The sequence below is a fragment of the Pan troglodytes genome, chromosome 6 (genome assembly GCF_028858775.2).
Source record: "Pan troglodytes isolate AG18354 chromosome 6, NHGRI_mPanTro3-v2.0_pri, whole genome shotgun sequence".
NCBI lineage: Eukaryota > Metazoa > Chordata > Mammalia > Primates > Hominidae > Pan > Pan troglodytes.
Genome location: NC_072404.2, coordinates 92,320,001 through 92,338,222, shown reverse-complemented (window position 1 = coordinate 92,338,222; position 18,222 = coordinate 92,320,001). Strand labels below are relative to the sequence as shown.

Genomic DNA, 18,222 nt, shown 5'->3' with positions numbered 1-18,222 from the left:
TTTTCTAATTTATTTTCCTACTAACTGCCAGAATATATTCGTGTTTTGAGGTTAGCCCTATTCAGTCTAGGATGATAACATCTTCACTTGTTCTTAGAATTGCTGCAGTGAGATTATCCTGACTTTCACACAGAATGTAAAAGAACATATAACTCAAATACATTTGGAAAAAATGATTCTTTTGAATTAAGCATTGATTATGTCCTTAGAAATACCGTTTTCTTCTTTCATTTTTGTGCCTTGTCCAAGACTTCATTCCCACCTGCTAACATGATGATACATTTTATAAACTCATGTTTTAAATAACTATATAATATATACATATATAAATATAAATAAATATAAAAACTTACCATTTTGGCTAATTATAAAATATAATTTTAGCTAGAGCTGTAATATTTTTGCTAAGGCCATTTGTATATTATTCAATACAATGTTAACATTTATAACATTCCTTTTCCCAAATTTCTAATTCTTAACAAATTAAATAGAATGTGCAATAAGTGTATTAATAAATTAAACATTAGCTATAATATTGTTTATTATGAAGTATATTTTATTAAATAAAGCCAGAGGGAACATATATATTTTTTAAAACCTACACATTGGTTAATTGTCGTAGAAAGATAGTTTTTCAAAACTGGATAGAGTGCTAATTATAAGTATAGGTTAAACCAAAAAAATTAAAAAATAGTTTTAGGATTGATTGCCTTAAAACTTAACAATATAGAGTGAATATAAAATGATATTTTAATTAATAAATTATATATTTATAAAAGGCAATTTTTTGTACTCAATGTGAATAAAGAGTAATTATGAGCCCATTTAAGATCATGTTTTAAAAATATAAATAAAAGCAATTTTAAAATATCTTAAATTTATAGACTGCTTTACAGTTTACTAGGTAACTTTTACCTCATTATTTTTCATAATACATCAGTGTTATTAGAGTAGGTGTTAATTTAATTTTCCCAATCACAGGTGAGAAAATTAAAATATAGATAAAAACTTTATATAAAATAAAATTACATTTAAAATTCTATTATTTCATTAACATTTTATATCCGAGCATCTCACTATGGGAGCATAAAGGTTAATTGTAAATCCTAACCCTGGGACAATGCAGACAGTAAATATTCTGAATTTCATAGATTGTACCAGAATATCAGTAATATCAAATTATATTAAAATATGACCAAAATGTTACTCATATATTAGACAGTATTAATTTTACCATAAAAGTAATGCATGTCTTAATGCTAAATAGCCAGTCTACCTTAATAATTATTCAATATACATTTATATTTGACATTTAAATCTAAATGTAAAATTTGTGTTTGCTTTTTAAAAAATCAATATTAAGTTTTAATATCTAAAGGTCTGTTTTTTATCTTGAATCACAAAATAAAGAGACTATTCTAGGAGATGAGGGAGAGCAAAGGCTTGCTTATTGAGCCTTCTCTGATGTTTCATTCATGACCCCGCTTCTGTGCACATTTTCCTGTGGTTATAGTAAATACCCCGTCAAACTTGCCTTCAGTTTAGCATGCTCTGCTTTGACTGGTTAACACTAATTCTTCGTGGATCAACTCAGTTGTCACTTGCTTCTGAAAAGCCTTCCCTGAGTCTCATCCCCCACTCTATATGAGTTGGATCTTCATTGAGTTTGCAGAGCATTTTCTGCTAACTTTTATTATAAATATAGTGAGACAATTCATATTTTCTTTTTCTCTGCTAGGCCTTGGGGTTGCTGTGATAAGCAACCATGCTTCTAATCTCTATTAACATAACGCAATGTCTGGTGAAAATATGTGGAATAATGAATTAATTGAATGAATTATACAGTGTGATATTTCAGTAGCTTCTTCAGGAATAAAGATTCCTGCAGTCGTTTCTACATATGCATTAACATACAGAGCACACAGGACATTCTCATGGCTTGCTTACTTTTAACCAATGTTTCCATTTTAAAAACCGGAGAAGAAGAAAGGTAGGTATAAGTATTAAGCCACATTCTACAATAACTAGTCTGTATGGTCTGATTATTTAATATTCTATTAGGAAAAAAAATGACACCTACAAATAAACTTCTACTTCAGAATCCAATGCTGTTCAAGGCAATATTGTAACATGAAGCTTGAGTTTAATTCTAGGACTTCTTTTCATTTACGTGCTTAGATGCTTATTCTTATTACGTAAAGATGAAGCAATGTAATATCCATCATAACTCCTTTTTTTAAGTTTAGGCACATACCTAAATTACAAGTAAAACAATTCTTATAGCCAATTATGCAGACTACCTGAGAAAAATCGAAACAATTGTTGCAAAGGTGACAGAAACAAAATGAAGGATTAAGAAATATTAATTTTTAGAGTACTCAGTTCCATTATAGAAAGAGACATCTGCCAACCTTTTTGACATATGTCATTTAGTCTCATTACTATATTTGGTGATATCGCCTGTCACTTTCTTGAAATTCTGATCTTTCTTCACTCAAATTTACTAAAAACTACTGGTTTTCCTTACACTTTTTGAATGATCCTGTTTAATATGCTTTGCTGGTTTCTTATTGAATGAATCTATTCTTCAAGATCTGCCTGCTGTTCTCTTCTTTTGCATATAATCTCTGGGTAATTCTACCTCTAACTCTGGCCTAAGTACCCTCTGTATTCTTTAAGATCTGAATCTTTTTTTTTTTTATAGTCAGGTGAATTTATCATTATATGTCCCTCCCACCCCCAGAATAGTACCCTATAGTTATGAAGTATGTTCATAATGAAGTTAATCTGTTGCATATACTCTTTTTTAACACAATTATTTATTACGATTCAGTGGAGAAATATTATTTTTTATTATACTTTAAGTTATTGGGTACATGTGCAGAACATGCAGTTTTATTACATAGGTCTTTAACTATAGACTCATCTCTGAGATCTGCTTACTAGCTTTAGCTATTGAGCAGAATATTACTTTTTAATTTCTATGTTTGAATTTCTTCATCTGTGTATTGAACATAATTATAGAAACTCCTGGGATTGTTGTGAGGATTCAATAAGATAAGCATATCTACAGGGTCCTGATGCTCAACATATTCTAGCCTTCCCCCCAGAACTTGTTCCTCCTCTATTTGTAAATCATCATGTTCTCTATAAATCAGGACATTTTTTTCTTGGCAATGTCAGTTCCCTCATTCAGTTCTTCTGCTGCTGCCATAGTCATCTATACAAGCTTGTAACCTCCACTGTGCATCTGTCATTCCTTCAGGGTAAACTTATCCTCTTCAAATGCAAGTAGCCTAGGGAGGAAGTTCCATGCTAAATGGAAACCAGCTATGTGTTAAAAATGGGAATTCTATTTTAAATTCTATTTTTCAGCCAAGCCCACTGAGCACAATCAAAGGCTTGGAAAGCACTGTCAATTTTCTTTAGGGTACATTTCTTTATCATATTCTTTCCAAGATGACAGGCTCAATCATGCCACTTTCTAACTCAAAAATCTTTATTTGACTCAGCTGAACGTTTCAGGCAATGAGACTCCAGCTGACTTCCCCCATGGAGCAATTTTATCTCATATGTTCCGGGAGCTTCAGAGCACCATGTATTCCTGGTGACACCACTCCTGCAATGGTGCTGACAGCAATATGGACAGGTGTGAAAATAAAGCATTCCACATGTTTCTGTCAAGACTTTCCTCTTTCTCTCTCTCGGCTCCTTCTCTTCTCCCCTGACTCATTCCAGGCCCCACATCCTCACTTTTCAGGAAACACTGAGCAGGTGTGAAGATGTGGGGAGAGGGAGAGTCTAGGTAATGAGGGTTGATTGGGATGTCTCAAGTATCTTCAGGTGACTGAGGCAAACAGAATGGACTATGTTCTAGGGTTAGTCTCAGCGGTCTTTCTAGAGAATGACAGTTGTAAGGATGTGAGGCTTGGGACCTGGTTGTTAGGATCCATCAGTAAATATCTCTTGTTCTTTAGCATTTAAAGAAATTAATTGAACTTAGGCCCTTTATTCAAAGTTGGGTTTATGTGAACTAGTATTCGCTTTTGGTTGTTGTGTGTCCATTAAACTATACTGTAGTTTTAGAATTACTAATGGTAATGTATTTGCTGCCTAACACACAGTATTTTTGCCAGTGTGACTTTCCATATTATTCAGTTTCCCTTTCTCAGTTCCAAATCACTACTTCCCATCCTTACTGGCTAAGACTGGAGACAAACAACACATGTGAAAGTTAAATCTATTTAAAATATCTATACTTTCTCAGATTGCTTCAATGGCCAATAAGTCTTCAGCCTTATATGGCTGTATCTACCTGTTTGCTGATAGAAACAAAATGCCAGCAAATATGCTGAGTGAAAGATTGGATTCTGAATGTTTAGAATGTATAATACACGTTTTTGGCATACTGTTAGGAACCAGGTAGCAAAGCAAATAATAAATATTTTATTTATGCATCAAAAAACTACTTTAAACCTCTTACTGCTTCTCTGAATTTACATTTTGATGTATGTTTGTATAGCTGTATTTACAATATTCTTCTAACTGAAGAATCATTAAATAAAATGCATCCATATGGTTGGTTATTATGTCATCAATAAAAATCATGTTTTCAAATTTAACGACATCAGAATATTCAATATAATTTTCCATGATAGTTTAAAACTTTTCAAATTTTTACCATGGACAGGCAGTACTTCTAGATTATTTATTTATTTATATGTTTTTGAAGAAACACAAACCAAGTTCAACCTCAATATATGAGACTTAGGATTCTGAAGTCTATAAACAGTTACAGGAAAAGGAATAACTTCTATAAATGAGTAACTTTAAAACAGATGCCAACAATCATGCCTTAACTGAAGAGCTAAGTCCTTCTTAAATATTGACTTAAAATTGGACTTTTTTCTATCCCTGCCAACTTCAGCCTAAATTCTATAACTGATATTTATCTTTTGCATATGAATTATACCTTGTTTTCATTCTCCACCTAGCTTTTTACTTGTTTCTATTATCCTAGACCAAGAAAGATACTCATTTTGTGGGGTGTGTGTGTGTGTGTGTGTGTGTTTGTGTGTGTGTGTGTGTGTTTCTTGTTCCTGGAGCTTTGGTTCATTTTTCTTTGTTTTCCAAATCCAATTGGTCTGCCACAGCTCATAATAAATTTCACTTTATTAAGGTTTTCCCTGGTGACTTCAGCCAATTAGTTGCTCTATTCCTGATTCTGATTTGATCATTCTTACCTTAATTGCATTATTTGACTAAATGAGGATGTAGACATGAATATGTATGTATATGTTGTATATTCATGCATATAATACATATGAATATATATTCATCGTATTTTTGCTAGTTCCTATATAATTACTTTGATTCTTCTAAGAGCAAAAATTATATATAGCACTTAGAACAATAGGAATATCATAGAAATTGTGTAATAATTATCTTATGAATGGATTTAAACAACTTCAAAGTCTCACAAAGATTTCTTAATACTGATTAGCCATTGGATGTCAAACAGAACAGGAGAATTTTTAAAAATAGACTCTCCAAATTTTTACAAATTTGTATCTTCCTGTTTGAATATTTAATAATCATATTATTTTTTTTAACAATTAGCCCCATATTAATTGAGCAATCTGTAATTGCCCAGATTGTAGGATCTTTACAACATTTTTTTTAAATTTAAAACTTTCCTGGTGAAGAGAGTATACATTGGTGGCTCATAACCTGAGTTTCATACAGAGTTTTTGAGGGGGGGGGTCTCTCTAATATTAAAAAAAAATGACAGGTGAGTCATGAACTCTCATTTCTCATAATACCTATTTCTAGCTATGGTCTTATATATTTATGTTTATCTATTATTAGCAATACCTTGCAAATGGTACTAAAACTTTAATTTTAGGAAATACTTTGATTTTAAAAGATATATATGAAAAATGATACTCTGCAACTCTGACTCCAAAATCACAGGGAAACAAAAGACTAAGGTATCCAAACACACAGGCCAAAAATAAGCCCCTTAGTGTCATAATGATAAACATAATACTTAGGACAGTAGTTAACTCAAAGGAGGATATAAAGAAATGAGTTTGAAAGAAGCTTCAAAAGTAATGATCATATTTCATTTCTTTAATTGGATCAATGGCTCATGGGTGTTCATTTTAAAGTTATTCTTTGTGCCCCACACTTGTTTAATAGATGAATTTTGGGCCAGGTGCAGTGGCTCACGCCTGTAATCCCAACACTTTGGGAGGCCAAGGCAGGCAGATCACCTGAGGTCAGGAACTTGAGACCAGCCTGGCCAACATAGTGAAACCCCGACTCTACTGAAAATACAAAAAATTAGCTGGGTGTGGTGGTGGGCACCTGTAATCCCAACTACTCGGGAGGCTGAGGCAGGAGAATCGCTTGAACCTGGGAGGCAGAGGTTGTGTGAGCCGAGGTCACACCATTGCACCCCAGCCTGGGCAATAAGAGCAAAACTCCATCTCCAAAAATAAATAAATAAATAAATAAATAAGATGAATTTTGCACTCAGGCAGTTTACTGAAAAAACAGAAAAAGGAAAAAAAAAAGCACAGAACTATTCATATATTGTTCAAAAATATACAAAAGTAAATAATATAAAAAAGTGTGTAGTATTAAAACCATATCAAGGAACAAAGATCCAACAAAACAAAAATTAAAATAGTGGTTATTCTTGGAGGATATATAATAGGATGTTATTGAAAACAGGACCTGGGTGTATCAAACCAATGTATTAGATAATATTGGCACTGTTCTGTTTCTTCAGTGGATAGTGGGTGAGTGTATATTTACCTCCTTTAAAAATTTTTTTGAATTTTTATTTTATATCTAATTTACAAATAATAATTTTAGTCCAAGTGTGGTGGCTCATACCTGTAATCCCAGAACTTTGGGAGGCAAATGCTGGAAGATGGCTTGGGCCCAGGAGTTTGAGACCAGGCAACGTAGCGAGATCCTATCTCTACAAAAATGATAAAAATGTTTCAAAAAGAAAAAATAAACAATTATAATTGTATATGTTTATGTGGTACAATATGATGTTTCAATAGATGTGAACATTGTGGAATGATCAAATCAGGCTAATTAACATACCAGTCATCTGACATGTCACAAATTATGTTGATGACTGAAATAGCTCACCATATTTTTTTTTTAAAACTAAACCTTTGAAGTGACTATTTATACATGTTACACTGACTGAAACAGTTCTTATTTCTCTTGAATTCCAGTAAAATGCACTTTCTTGGTCATGCAAGTTAATATCCAAAATAGTTTGTTAGAATTACTTTGCATACACACCAACAATCACGGATAAAAGTGTAAAAAATTATCATCCCTTGAATAACAAGTTGACTCAGCCTGACTGTATCACTTAGATTTTAATCAGAAAAGCAGAATGATTAGGAAGTTTAAAATATATATAATAAGAGATTTGGTATAGAGATTTGTTCATACACAGTTGTGAAAGCTGGTTAAGTGATTGCTGTAGATTGCTGGAGCTTAAGTCTGAAGGGCAGGCAGAGGAAGGAAAGAATTTAAAGTAGGGGAGAGGATGGACAAGCTGGAACCCATGAGGACAGGTCAGAATGCCTGTCCCTTCTCACTGAACTCCAAGCTAAATGCCTATGGACAAGCTGAAGGAGAATCTAGAGGAAAATAGATTAGCTGCATTCCTGCTTCCTATCCCAAGCCAAACAATAATTGACAACATGGGTAACCTTTAACAGCACCTAGTGACCCTGCTCAGATTCTCTGGGTATACAAAACCCAGTATGGCTACTGCTTTGCTTCTACTACCTGCCAAATCCCATACAAAATATTTCCTGTGATAAACTGTATTAGACAGTTTCACACTGCTATGAAGAACTGCCTGAGGCTGTGTAATTTATAAAACAAAGAAGTTTAATTGACTCACAGTTCCGCATGCCTGGGAATGCCTCAGGAAACTTACAGTCATGGCAGAAGGCAAAGGAGAATTTAGTACCTTCCTCACAAGGTGGTAGGAGAGAGAAAGTGCAGGGGAAGCTGCCACTTTTAAACCATCAGGTCTCATGAGAACTTCCTCACTATCACTAGAACAGCATAGGGGAAACTGCCCCCATAATCCAATCACTTCCCACCAAGTCCCTCCCTCCACACGTGGGGATTACATTTTACAATGAGATTTGGTGGGGACACAGAGCCAAACAATACTGTACACTGTAATGGGAAACATTTAGGGCAAATGATTCTGGGAAACATAGTTCAAACTAGACAAGTTTACACCCTGCAGAATCGATATACTAATTCTTCCCTGCAAGAAGAGCTTACAGTACTGCACTGTGTTCTACCACATCACAGGAGGGCTTAACACCTAACCAATCTCTCCCACCACCAGTATCCATTCTGCATTATCTAGACAGTCTAGTGTGACCCACCTTCTATGCATTTCAGATTCCCTAGTCTGTGAAATTATTCTGTCTTTAAATATTATATCCAGAATGAGACTTAAATTTATAAGTGAGGGGATTGATTTTTATCTTGTAACATGTTCTACAAATTTCATTTGGCTGCAGTGTGTTTTAAATGATCTGTCTTCCAAATGCATATTTCTTTGTAATCTTAACAAACATAAAATTTCCCTATAATGAAGTGCTTTAGATCTTTTAAATAAATTTTGTTTTAAAATTCAATTTTTCATTGCTTGTAGTGCTGACTAGTGACTAACTTAGGCTTAAGTCTAAGTTTTTTTGCTTTGATGTAATTATTCATACATGCAAAATCAATATACAGATTTTATAATAAAGATATACCTGCTGGGCACGGTGGCTCACGCCTGTAATCCCAGCACTTTGGGAGGCTGAGGTGGGTGGATCACCAGGTCAGGAGATCGAGACAATCCTGGCTAATACGGTGAAACCCCGCCTCTACTAAAAATGTAAAAATTAGCAGGGCGTGGTGGCGGGCACCTGTAGTCCCAGCTACTCCGTAGGCTGAGGCAGGAGAATGGCATGAACCCGTGAGATGGAGCTTGCAATGAGCCCAGATTGCACCACTGCACTCCAGCCTGGGCAACAGAGCAAGACTCTGTCTCTAAAAAAATAAAATAAAATAAAAAGATATACCAAAATACACCTCTATAAGAGCAGAGGGATGAGAACTGATTACATTTTAAAAATTAACTTGACACACATACAACATAAATGATATATTTTTAAAACTTGATTATTTTTATACCACACTTATAATACATAAATAGCTATCAGCCTAAAACCTAGTACACTAGAAAAATTAATCACAAAAAATGCTATGAACCCATAGATAAGCCTTTCTTCTAAGTCATATTTCCGCTAAAGTTAGCTAAAATCAATGCATTAAGTTGTATGATTACCCATAAGTTTAGCGCATCATTGGTTACCAGTGAGAAATCAGCTGTGCCTTTGGAGTTGTCCTTTATACACACACTGGTAGATGATCAGTTAATCTAATAACTCTGATTAAATTCAGATCAGGTAGACTACTCAGTTGAGAATCACACAGTGGCGTGATCTCAACTCACTGCCACCTCCAGCTCTTGGGTTCAAATGATTCTCCTGCCTCAACCTCCTAAGTAGCTGAGATTACAGGTGCCCGTCACCACACCTGGCTAATTTTGTACTTTCAGTAGAAATGGGGTTTCACCATTTTGGCCAGGCTGGTCTCAAACTCCTGACCTCAAGAGATCTACCCACCTCGGTCTCCCAAAGTGCTAGGATTACAGATGTGAGCCACTGCACCCAGCCATATATATCTTGTAAAAGAAAACTAAGCGTATGATTTTCTTCAGATCTGTTAAAATTGTGTTAATGTAATAATTCACAGATATTTAAATTAGAGCAAGTTTTCATTTATGTGTTATTTATGTAATAGTACTGAAAACATCGAAAATTCAGAGATCATTAGTTTCAATAAAAAGTATATGAATTATGATAAGAAAGCAACCAGAATCATGGTTCTGGTTTAGTAAAAACACAAAAAGAGTATCAATCGAGAGTATGAAATCATATTCTACACACAGTTTTAATATCTGGTTCTAATATACATAATTTTAGTTGGCATGTTGCTATTTATGGAAATATCTGTTAATGTATTTTACATTATACAGAAACCTACATTGCAAGTTTTTTTTTTTAATCTGCCTTCTGCTGAATGCAAGTTTCTAATGAGGGAAACAAAGAGACTTCATTTGTTATACAGAAGTGTGAGGTCTTGCAGAAATAAGCATGCAGGTAAGAGATGGGTAGGGACATGACCACTAATCAACTTTTACCTAGGAATGATAACTCTAGTACAAGTTTCTAACAGTACCTGTATTGTATTAGGTTGTATTTATATTCTTCAATTCAGCAATTCAACTGGAAATTAGTATTTTATGTTGACTATTTTTATTTCTCAACACTGTATTCATATACATATTTATGTTCTAATATAATTTGATATAATCTTATGTCTATATATGAGGAAGAACCTCAATCATTCAATTATGTATTTTGAACATGAATTATTCTGGTGTCAGTGGTTTTAAAAGAAACAAAATATGAATGAAGCTGCACAGCCTCAGTAAAAGAATATAATGATAAAAGGACCTGACACACATTTCATTTATTTTTTGAAGGGACGGAGTAAGCATAGAAGTATCACAAATTCATCATTATGCATACTTATAAACTGCAGTCTCAGGACTGATTATAGATTTCTAATGTCCTGATCTTGTAGTCTGAACAATCGATTGTGTAGTCTGGAAAAAGAATGTGTCAACTGTGAATTCAATCCTTCTCCCTTTTGTAGATGTCATAAAGGGAATGAATTTATAACTAAAAAAAAATTATCAGAATGTCACATTGAATTGTAAAAATGCGTGGATCTGAGTTGAATAGAACACCGTATTGCCGAGATTGTAAATAACATTGATAAAAATGACAAGTTACGGGTAACATTGCTCCCCAATTGGTGTATTTGTCAATAAGTAAAAAGGAGAATTCTAAGCAGTTTATTACTGTAATTATTTCTCTTTTTAAATTATACCCCAAATGATAAGCAAATAAATAGATAAACGAAAACCAGTGTAAAATTTGTGTTGAGTCAAAAGCGTCATAGTGGGCAGGGAACTCGATGTAATAGTACCAATCTCCTTGATTGCTTGGATTTCTTTACAGAAGTTTGAGGCATGACCTACCCAGTCTTTGACTACATACTTCTATGGGTGGAAATGATATAAGCTTCCTAATCACTTCACTTGATCTTTAATGAAATTTAATTTTAAGGTAGTGTTTGGAAGATTTCTCCAACACAAATATGAATGTTCACGTAGGTTTTGTGACCACCATTTCCTTACCATTTTAAGTCTAAAAGCAAACTTTCAACCTGTTCAACCTGCTGCAAGTCTTACTATTATGCTTTGGAAAAGATCCTTAGAAAAATAAATAGGCAGCCCTGAAGTTCTGAGATTCTCCTTAATGGGATTGTTGCTATAGTTACAGCTGAAATGTTATATAAAGCAAATTGCTTATTGATGGAAAAATGCTGAGTGGCACAGTAGTATCCCTTCTCTGGGTTTTTATTGCCTTCATTTTCTACTTTCCTTCTTAAGATGAATGGATTTTTTGAACACTGTTTTGTTTTGAACAAGCTCTCGTGAATTGATGTTAAAATAAATGTGTTTTATTAACATGTACTAGCTGACAATTGAATAAATTTGAGTATTTTCTGATCAGTATGGTGTTATTTTACATATTCTACTTGTCAGAATGTTTCCTACTTAGAGATGAATTTTGATACCCTGATTATTAATGTTATAGCACTGAATAAATGGTGATTGGCCTCATAATTTGGAGGCCTCTGAGTTTGTTTATATTTAATGATAACATAGATGAAACATAAACTTTTATTGTTTTATATCATTAGATGATACTTATAATAGCATACTCAAAATATATTTTAAAATCACCGGAAAAAAAATGGAAGCAGTCTTAAAGCATCCACAAGGATGATTAGCATGTTTTTTTAAAAGCCTCCTTAAGCATCTATATTTTGTAATTTTTTATGTAGTAAACTCAGTAATACAATAGAGATGTTCTCAGTACATATATATATATATATATATATATATATATATATATGGTTGGTGCAAAAGTAATTGTGGCTTTTTCCATTACTTTTTCCATTAAAAGTAATAAACAAATTTGAGTTGGAGAAATGTTGCAAACAGCACCTTAAAATGAAATTTTATCATATATATCTATACGATATCATATATCATATCATATATTATATATTATATCATATATAACATGATATATATTATATGATCATATAGATAGATCTATATCTATACACATATAGAATGAAATTTTATTATATATATAAAATTTGATATAATAGACCACCAGCAGTTTTATGTGTGTATGTACAGATGTATACACACACACACATATATATACACACACACACACACATAAAACTGCTGGTTGTCTTACTATATTTATAAGAAGATATTTCAAAGATAAAACTATAACTCATTTGATACTTAACCTTAAGGCAAAATATGAATAATCATGCGTATCACAATTCTAACTGTTCCAGGAAGAGTTAATGCTATATCTGGCTAAATCTTTTCAGCTAGTAAAAGTCATACATGGCATTGATACATTGAGTTGTTACGTAAGTGAAATAATTTTGTTTAATTGATTTCCAGGTTGCTACTGGACCAGAAACAATATGAAAATGTCATGGTGTGGCTATTTAGGAACTAAGAGTATAGATAACATCTTTTGGAACTATAAATACAATATTTCTTAATTAAATTCCTGAATACACTGATACAAAAATCTTTGGATTATTTTTGTTAAAGAATGAAAAAAAATTGTGACCTACAGACGTTTAGGTTATAGAGTATTTCCATAATTTTGGGAGAAGCAAATTTTTCTGGTCAGTTTGTTTATAATTGATGATGATATGATAATGATGATGACCCATATTGTCCAAAATAAACTTTCTTGGAAATTTACTGTTATTTCTTTTTACTCACTGTGAAAAACCTGATCAATTTTTCTTTTCTCATTTCCTCTTTGTATTTTACCTAGATTCTGTATTTTCCTCCAATGATACTCCTATGCTTCCCCTTAATAAACAAAATTTGAATTTATATATCTAAAGAAATGTAAAATTTTTGGTGTTACTGTAGGGCTTTGTTCTCTTTCAACTCTTTATTGACATTATAACTTCCTCTGCTTGCTGAATTTGTTGACATTTTATTTTTGGTTCTAGGGCTGCAGAAAAGAGAAGAGACACATATGAGACCACCAGTTTAGCATTTCTGATTGTTGAAAAACATACTCTTTTGTGGCTTATAATTTATCAAATTCCTTATGTTTCAAACTAAATTCCTCAGATAATCTTGTTGTATTCATTCCATCCTTTCCATTTCCTCTAATAGTTTCTTTCTGCCTCTAGATTTAATTTTTACCAACATAGGTAGGTAACCACATTCTCCCGGCCTGATCTTAAAGAAGCAGATTTTACTCCTTTACAGAAACCTTCACTGGATTACAGTTTCTTCTACAAAATGTCTAGTTATGGCAATAAGTGTCATTTATTTGGGAATAATTGCCACCTAAGAGAGAATCTCAACTTGCCTCTTCAACTTTATCTTCCATTACCTTACAGCTAAGCAACATGTTTATTGTTAAATTTTTACCTAGATTTGGTCAAATCTAGTGTTTTTAATCATTGCCTTTTTGCAGGCATATGTTATATGATTTTTGCTGTGCCTCATCTCTTAACTTAATCATTGAATTTCATTGTGAATGAAATAAGGCCTTAGCCTGATGTTGTATTTACATTTTGACTGATTGCTATCGAATCTGAATAGATATTTTCATTTCATATTTCTATTATGTCAAATAGTGACAAGACATATTTTTGGGAAAATAGATTTATTTCACATTCACAATTTATTAACATATCTATTTTAAGGCCAAACCTTCTTGGAAAATATCTAACTAGAAGTGGTATCTCTCTCTTCTGCATTGCAACACAATATCTCCATCTCTTTGTTTTTACTGCATATTTAACTTATTTTCACCCATGCTTTATTTCTTCTACTTGAATGTTTGTTCCTTGATGAAATAACCTTTGCATATGCACTTTCCAACCAATAGATATAAACCAAATAGATACATACAGAATAGATATATGAATGAATTATTTTGTCATTATTTGACGTAATAGAAATATCAGCTCCAAATTAATTTTGGTGACAATTAGTCAGAATGTAAGTTCAAAAGAATTAGGCTGGCTGCCTTCTTTCATTCACAATGAAAATTAGTCATGCACCCAAGAGACTGGGTATAGCAACATTATGTTAAAAATAATTGCAAAATAGCAATTATTTAAAATGCTAGGTTTAACTGAACATGGATGGCAATTTAAGCAAAACATTAATTTGAAATAGCCAATGAGGCTCTCAGGATAAGATCTTTTATTGCTCAGATTTACACTATTGCCTTCTGTTTGCATTACAAACCTTAGTAGTTTAATGGTTATCACCACTTTATAGGTTTACCAAGCATTACTTTAAATTGGGACAATGAAATATTTTATGTGACAAAATAGATTACATAGATGATACCTTTTATCCTCATACCTAAATTTCAAATTATAGGAAAATAATGAGTATACTACCTTGAAATTATTGCTGTGTTTTATTTTCTCAACACATTTTTCTTGTGCCAAGAGCCATGTACCATTGTGGCCTCATATGCTGTAAAGTAGCAAGAGATGGCAATTTTTAAAGAATAATTTGTCCCTGTCCCAACATCTCAGATAGAATAGTCTCACTTCTTTAAATGACAAAAATTTCCAATGGCATGAAACCTATATTTCTGGTATATTAAAATTTTCTAACTTATTTATATTAGAACATAGCCTATGGAGATGCTTAATACCCACCTGTATTTCATTTTTAGAATCCATGTGGCAAATCAGCATGGTAATGCAGCCATTCGTATCTGTTTTTGTGTTTTAAAAAGTCAGGCTCTGGGGCTGGGCGCAGTGGCTCATGCCTGTAATCCCAGCACTTTGGGAGGCCAAGACAGGCGGATCACAAGGTCAGGAGATCTAGACCAATCCTGGGTAACATGGTGAAACCCTGTCTCTACTGAAAATACGAAAAATAGCTGGGTGTGGTGGCGTGTACCTGTAATCCCAGCTACTCAGGAGACTGAGGCAGGAGAATCTCTTGAACCCGGGCGGCAGAGATTGCAGTGAACCAAGATCAAGCCACTGCACTCCAGCCTGGTGACAAAGTGAGACTCCATCTCAAAAAAAAAAAAAAAGAAAAGAAAAGTCAGACTCTGAATGAAAATCTCTTAAGATGTGGTTCAACCAAGTAATTGTTTTTAAAACCATGTTATAGATTAAGATTGATTTTCTGTAGGTATTATGGAAGTTCTTCCTTCAGGGACTGTTCAACACAAGAGCTAGAACTTTTAGCATTTGACATAATGAATCAAATCTTCTTTCCAATGACTTTTATATAAAAACATTAATTAAAGAAGGCACACAATTCACTTCAGAGCTCCTTAGACATGAAATTAACAAGAGAATTGATATTGAGTGATTATATACACAAAAAGCAAATGAATCCATATATATCCTAATATTTTATTGGCAGCATTTTACCACATTTACAGAATTGACTTTTGTCTTTACTCTTTTAGATCAGCAAATAAGAATTATAATGGCTTACAGATTGCAAAATAATCATAGTTATTAAGCAACATTGTTAGTTTCTAAAGTAATTGGAACCTGAAGTAAGAAATGAAACTTAGATATCTTTTAGTATTCTAGAGCAATAAGTGATTTTTTTATCTAAATACTTTAAGATAAGCAACTAGAAAGAGTGAGCCAGCATGAAAAGCAATTTGAAACTGAACTTCTCAGAGCACAATGTAATGCATGAAAGCAATATTATTTGTATGACACTCTAACCCTGTGCCTTACAGAATGGGTACACATTCAGTGGTAACAATTAGAACTACATACACAGCCTTTACTTTTTAACATTAGAATAGATATAATGTAAGAAAAAATGCAACACACATCAATCAGGGAGGAATTCTTTAATAGTATTATTCTAACATAATTTGTCTCCTAGGTGATCATTTGTTCTATATTCTTATCAGAGAGTAGTTTTTAGTATTTACTTTGCAAAAATTCTCAACCAGTTTATCAAAAAGGCAGGTCCTCCTGTTTCCTCTCCCAGGATTCTGCTAAAATGGTTTTTGGTGTAGTTCCTAGGAATTTGTATGTCTAAAGACCCTATTAGTTGATTTAGTGCGGGTGACCATGGCTTAGACACTGAAGAGCAGCAATATAAGAAAATGTTTGGCCAAGCACAGTAGCTCACGTCTCTAATCCCAGCATTTTGGGAGGCCAAGGGGGGCGGATCACCTGAGGTCGGGAGTTCAAGACCAGCCTGACCAACATGGAGAAACCCCATCTCTACTAAAAATAAAAAATTAGCCGGGCATGGGTGGCGCGTGCCTGAATCCCAGGTACTCAGGAGGCTGAGGCAGGAGAATCGCTTGAACCCAGGAGGTGGAGGTTGCAGTGAGCCAAGATCGCACCATTGCACCCCAGCCTGGGCAAAAAAAAAAAAAAAAAAGAAAAGAAGAAAGAAAATGTTTTAGTCAGCAAATCAGGACACTCAGGGAAAAAGATACCAAATAATTGAGACTTGGAGTGCTTCTTATTCAACTGCATGAGGTAATGTGATTAGTATTAAGAATGAGATTATGTTCATAATCTGGAAGCAGAGGATTATGCACAAGTGATTCTTGAAAACTGTCTATACCTATAAAGCTCTACTCTGAAAGGTAGAACTATATTTGGCCCAAGTCAAGAGATAGGAGATAATAGGCTAAATCCTAAAAGAACTTTTGATTAATTGGTTATTATAAAGATAATTATTATGAAATGTAATAGTCTTTGAATAAATTTTGGATGAAAATACTAATTTTGAAGAAGCCAGGCCTTAAAATAATTTTATTTGGAACAAATGCAGATTTTTTTTCTTCCTGAAAATGAATATTTCTCTGGGTCCACGTTTAATGTAATTATTTCTCTTTCTTTTTCTCATTTAATGAAGATAGTGAATTGCTAGTCTCTAGAAATTCTATACATTTTTACAGTTCAAATAGCCTTTTTGTAATGTTTTAAAAAATTACTGCATCATTGGATTTGGAAAACAGTGACCCACCTTCTCCATGTACAAAAACAGCAGATAGGAATTGCCAAATTTTCACTTTGGTAAAATCACAGAAACAGATACATTATAATACATTTAATCTGTTCATTGTAATTTTTTTCCCACAGATTCAAGAATGGCTTTGTTTAAATTGCCAAACCCAGAGAGCAATATCAGGACAGCTTGGAGACATACACAAAATGCCACCTGCACCATCAGGACCCAAAGCATCTCCTATGCCTGTTCCTACAGAATCATCATCTCAGAAAACAGCAGTGCCTCCCCAAGTAAAATTAGTGAAAAAGCAAGAACAAGAAGTAAAAACGGAAGCTGAAAAAGTCATTCTGGAAAAAGTAAAGGAAACACTATCAATGGAAAAAATTCCTCCTATGGTAACCACAGATCAAAAACAAGAAGAGAGTAAACTAGAGAAAGACAAAGCTTCACCTCTTCAAGAAAAAAAGCCACTCCCTGAAGAAAAAAAACTAATCTCTGAAGAAGAAAAGATACGTTCTGAAGAAAAAAAGCCACTCCTAGAAGAAAAAAAGCCAACCCCTGAAGACAAAAAGCTACTCCCAGAGGCAAAAACATCAGCCCCAGAAGAACAAAAACATGACTTACTTAAATCTCAAGTACAAATTGCTGAAGAAAAGCTTGAAGGCAGAGTGGCTCCAAAGACAGTGCAAGAAGGGAAACAACCACAGACCAAGATGGAAGGTTTACCATCTGGCACACCTCAGAGTTTACCTAAAGAAGATGATAAGACAACCAAAACAATAAAAGAACAGCCACAGCCACCATGTACAGCAAAACCTGATCAGGTGGAACCTGGGAAAGAAAAAACAGTAAGTTAAATTTTACTAACTTCTCACACTCTCATGTGTGAAATTACTAATTTTTAACCTAAGTATACAAGTTGCTCAATG

At 33.4% G+C, this 18,222-nt stretch overlaps 1 protein-coding gene across 1 annotated transcript in view; it reads left to right on the top strand.

The window, feature by feature from the left end:
• Positions 1 to 18,222, top strand: part of PCLO (piccolo presynaptic cytomatrix protein) — a 412,549-nt gene that overhangs the window by 179,502 nt on the left and 214,825 nt on the right. Inside the window, exon 4 of the mRNA XM_001160384.8 lies at positions 17,425 to 18,141. Within this exon, the coding sequence (XP_001160384.5) occupies positions 17,425 to 18,141 (717 nt within the window). The remainder of the gene's footprint in view (positions 1 to 17,424; positions 18,142 to 18,222) is intronic.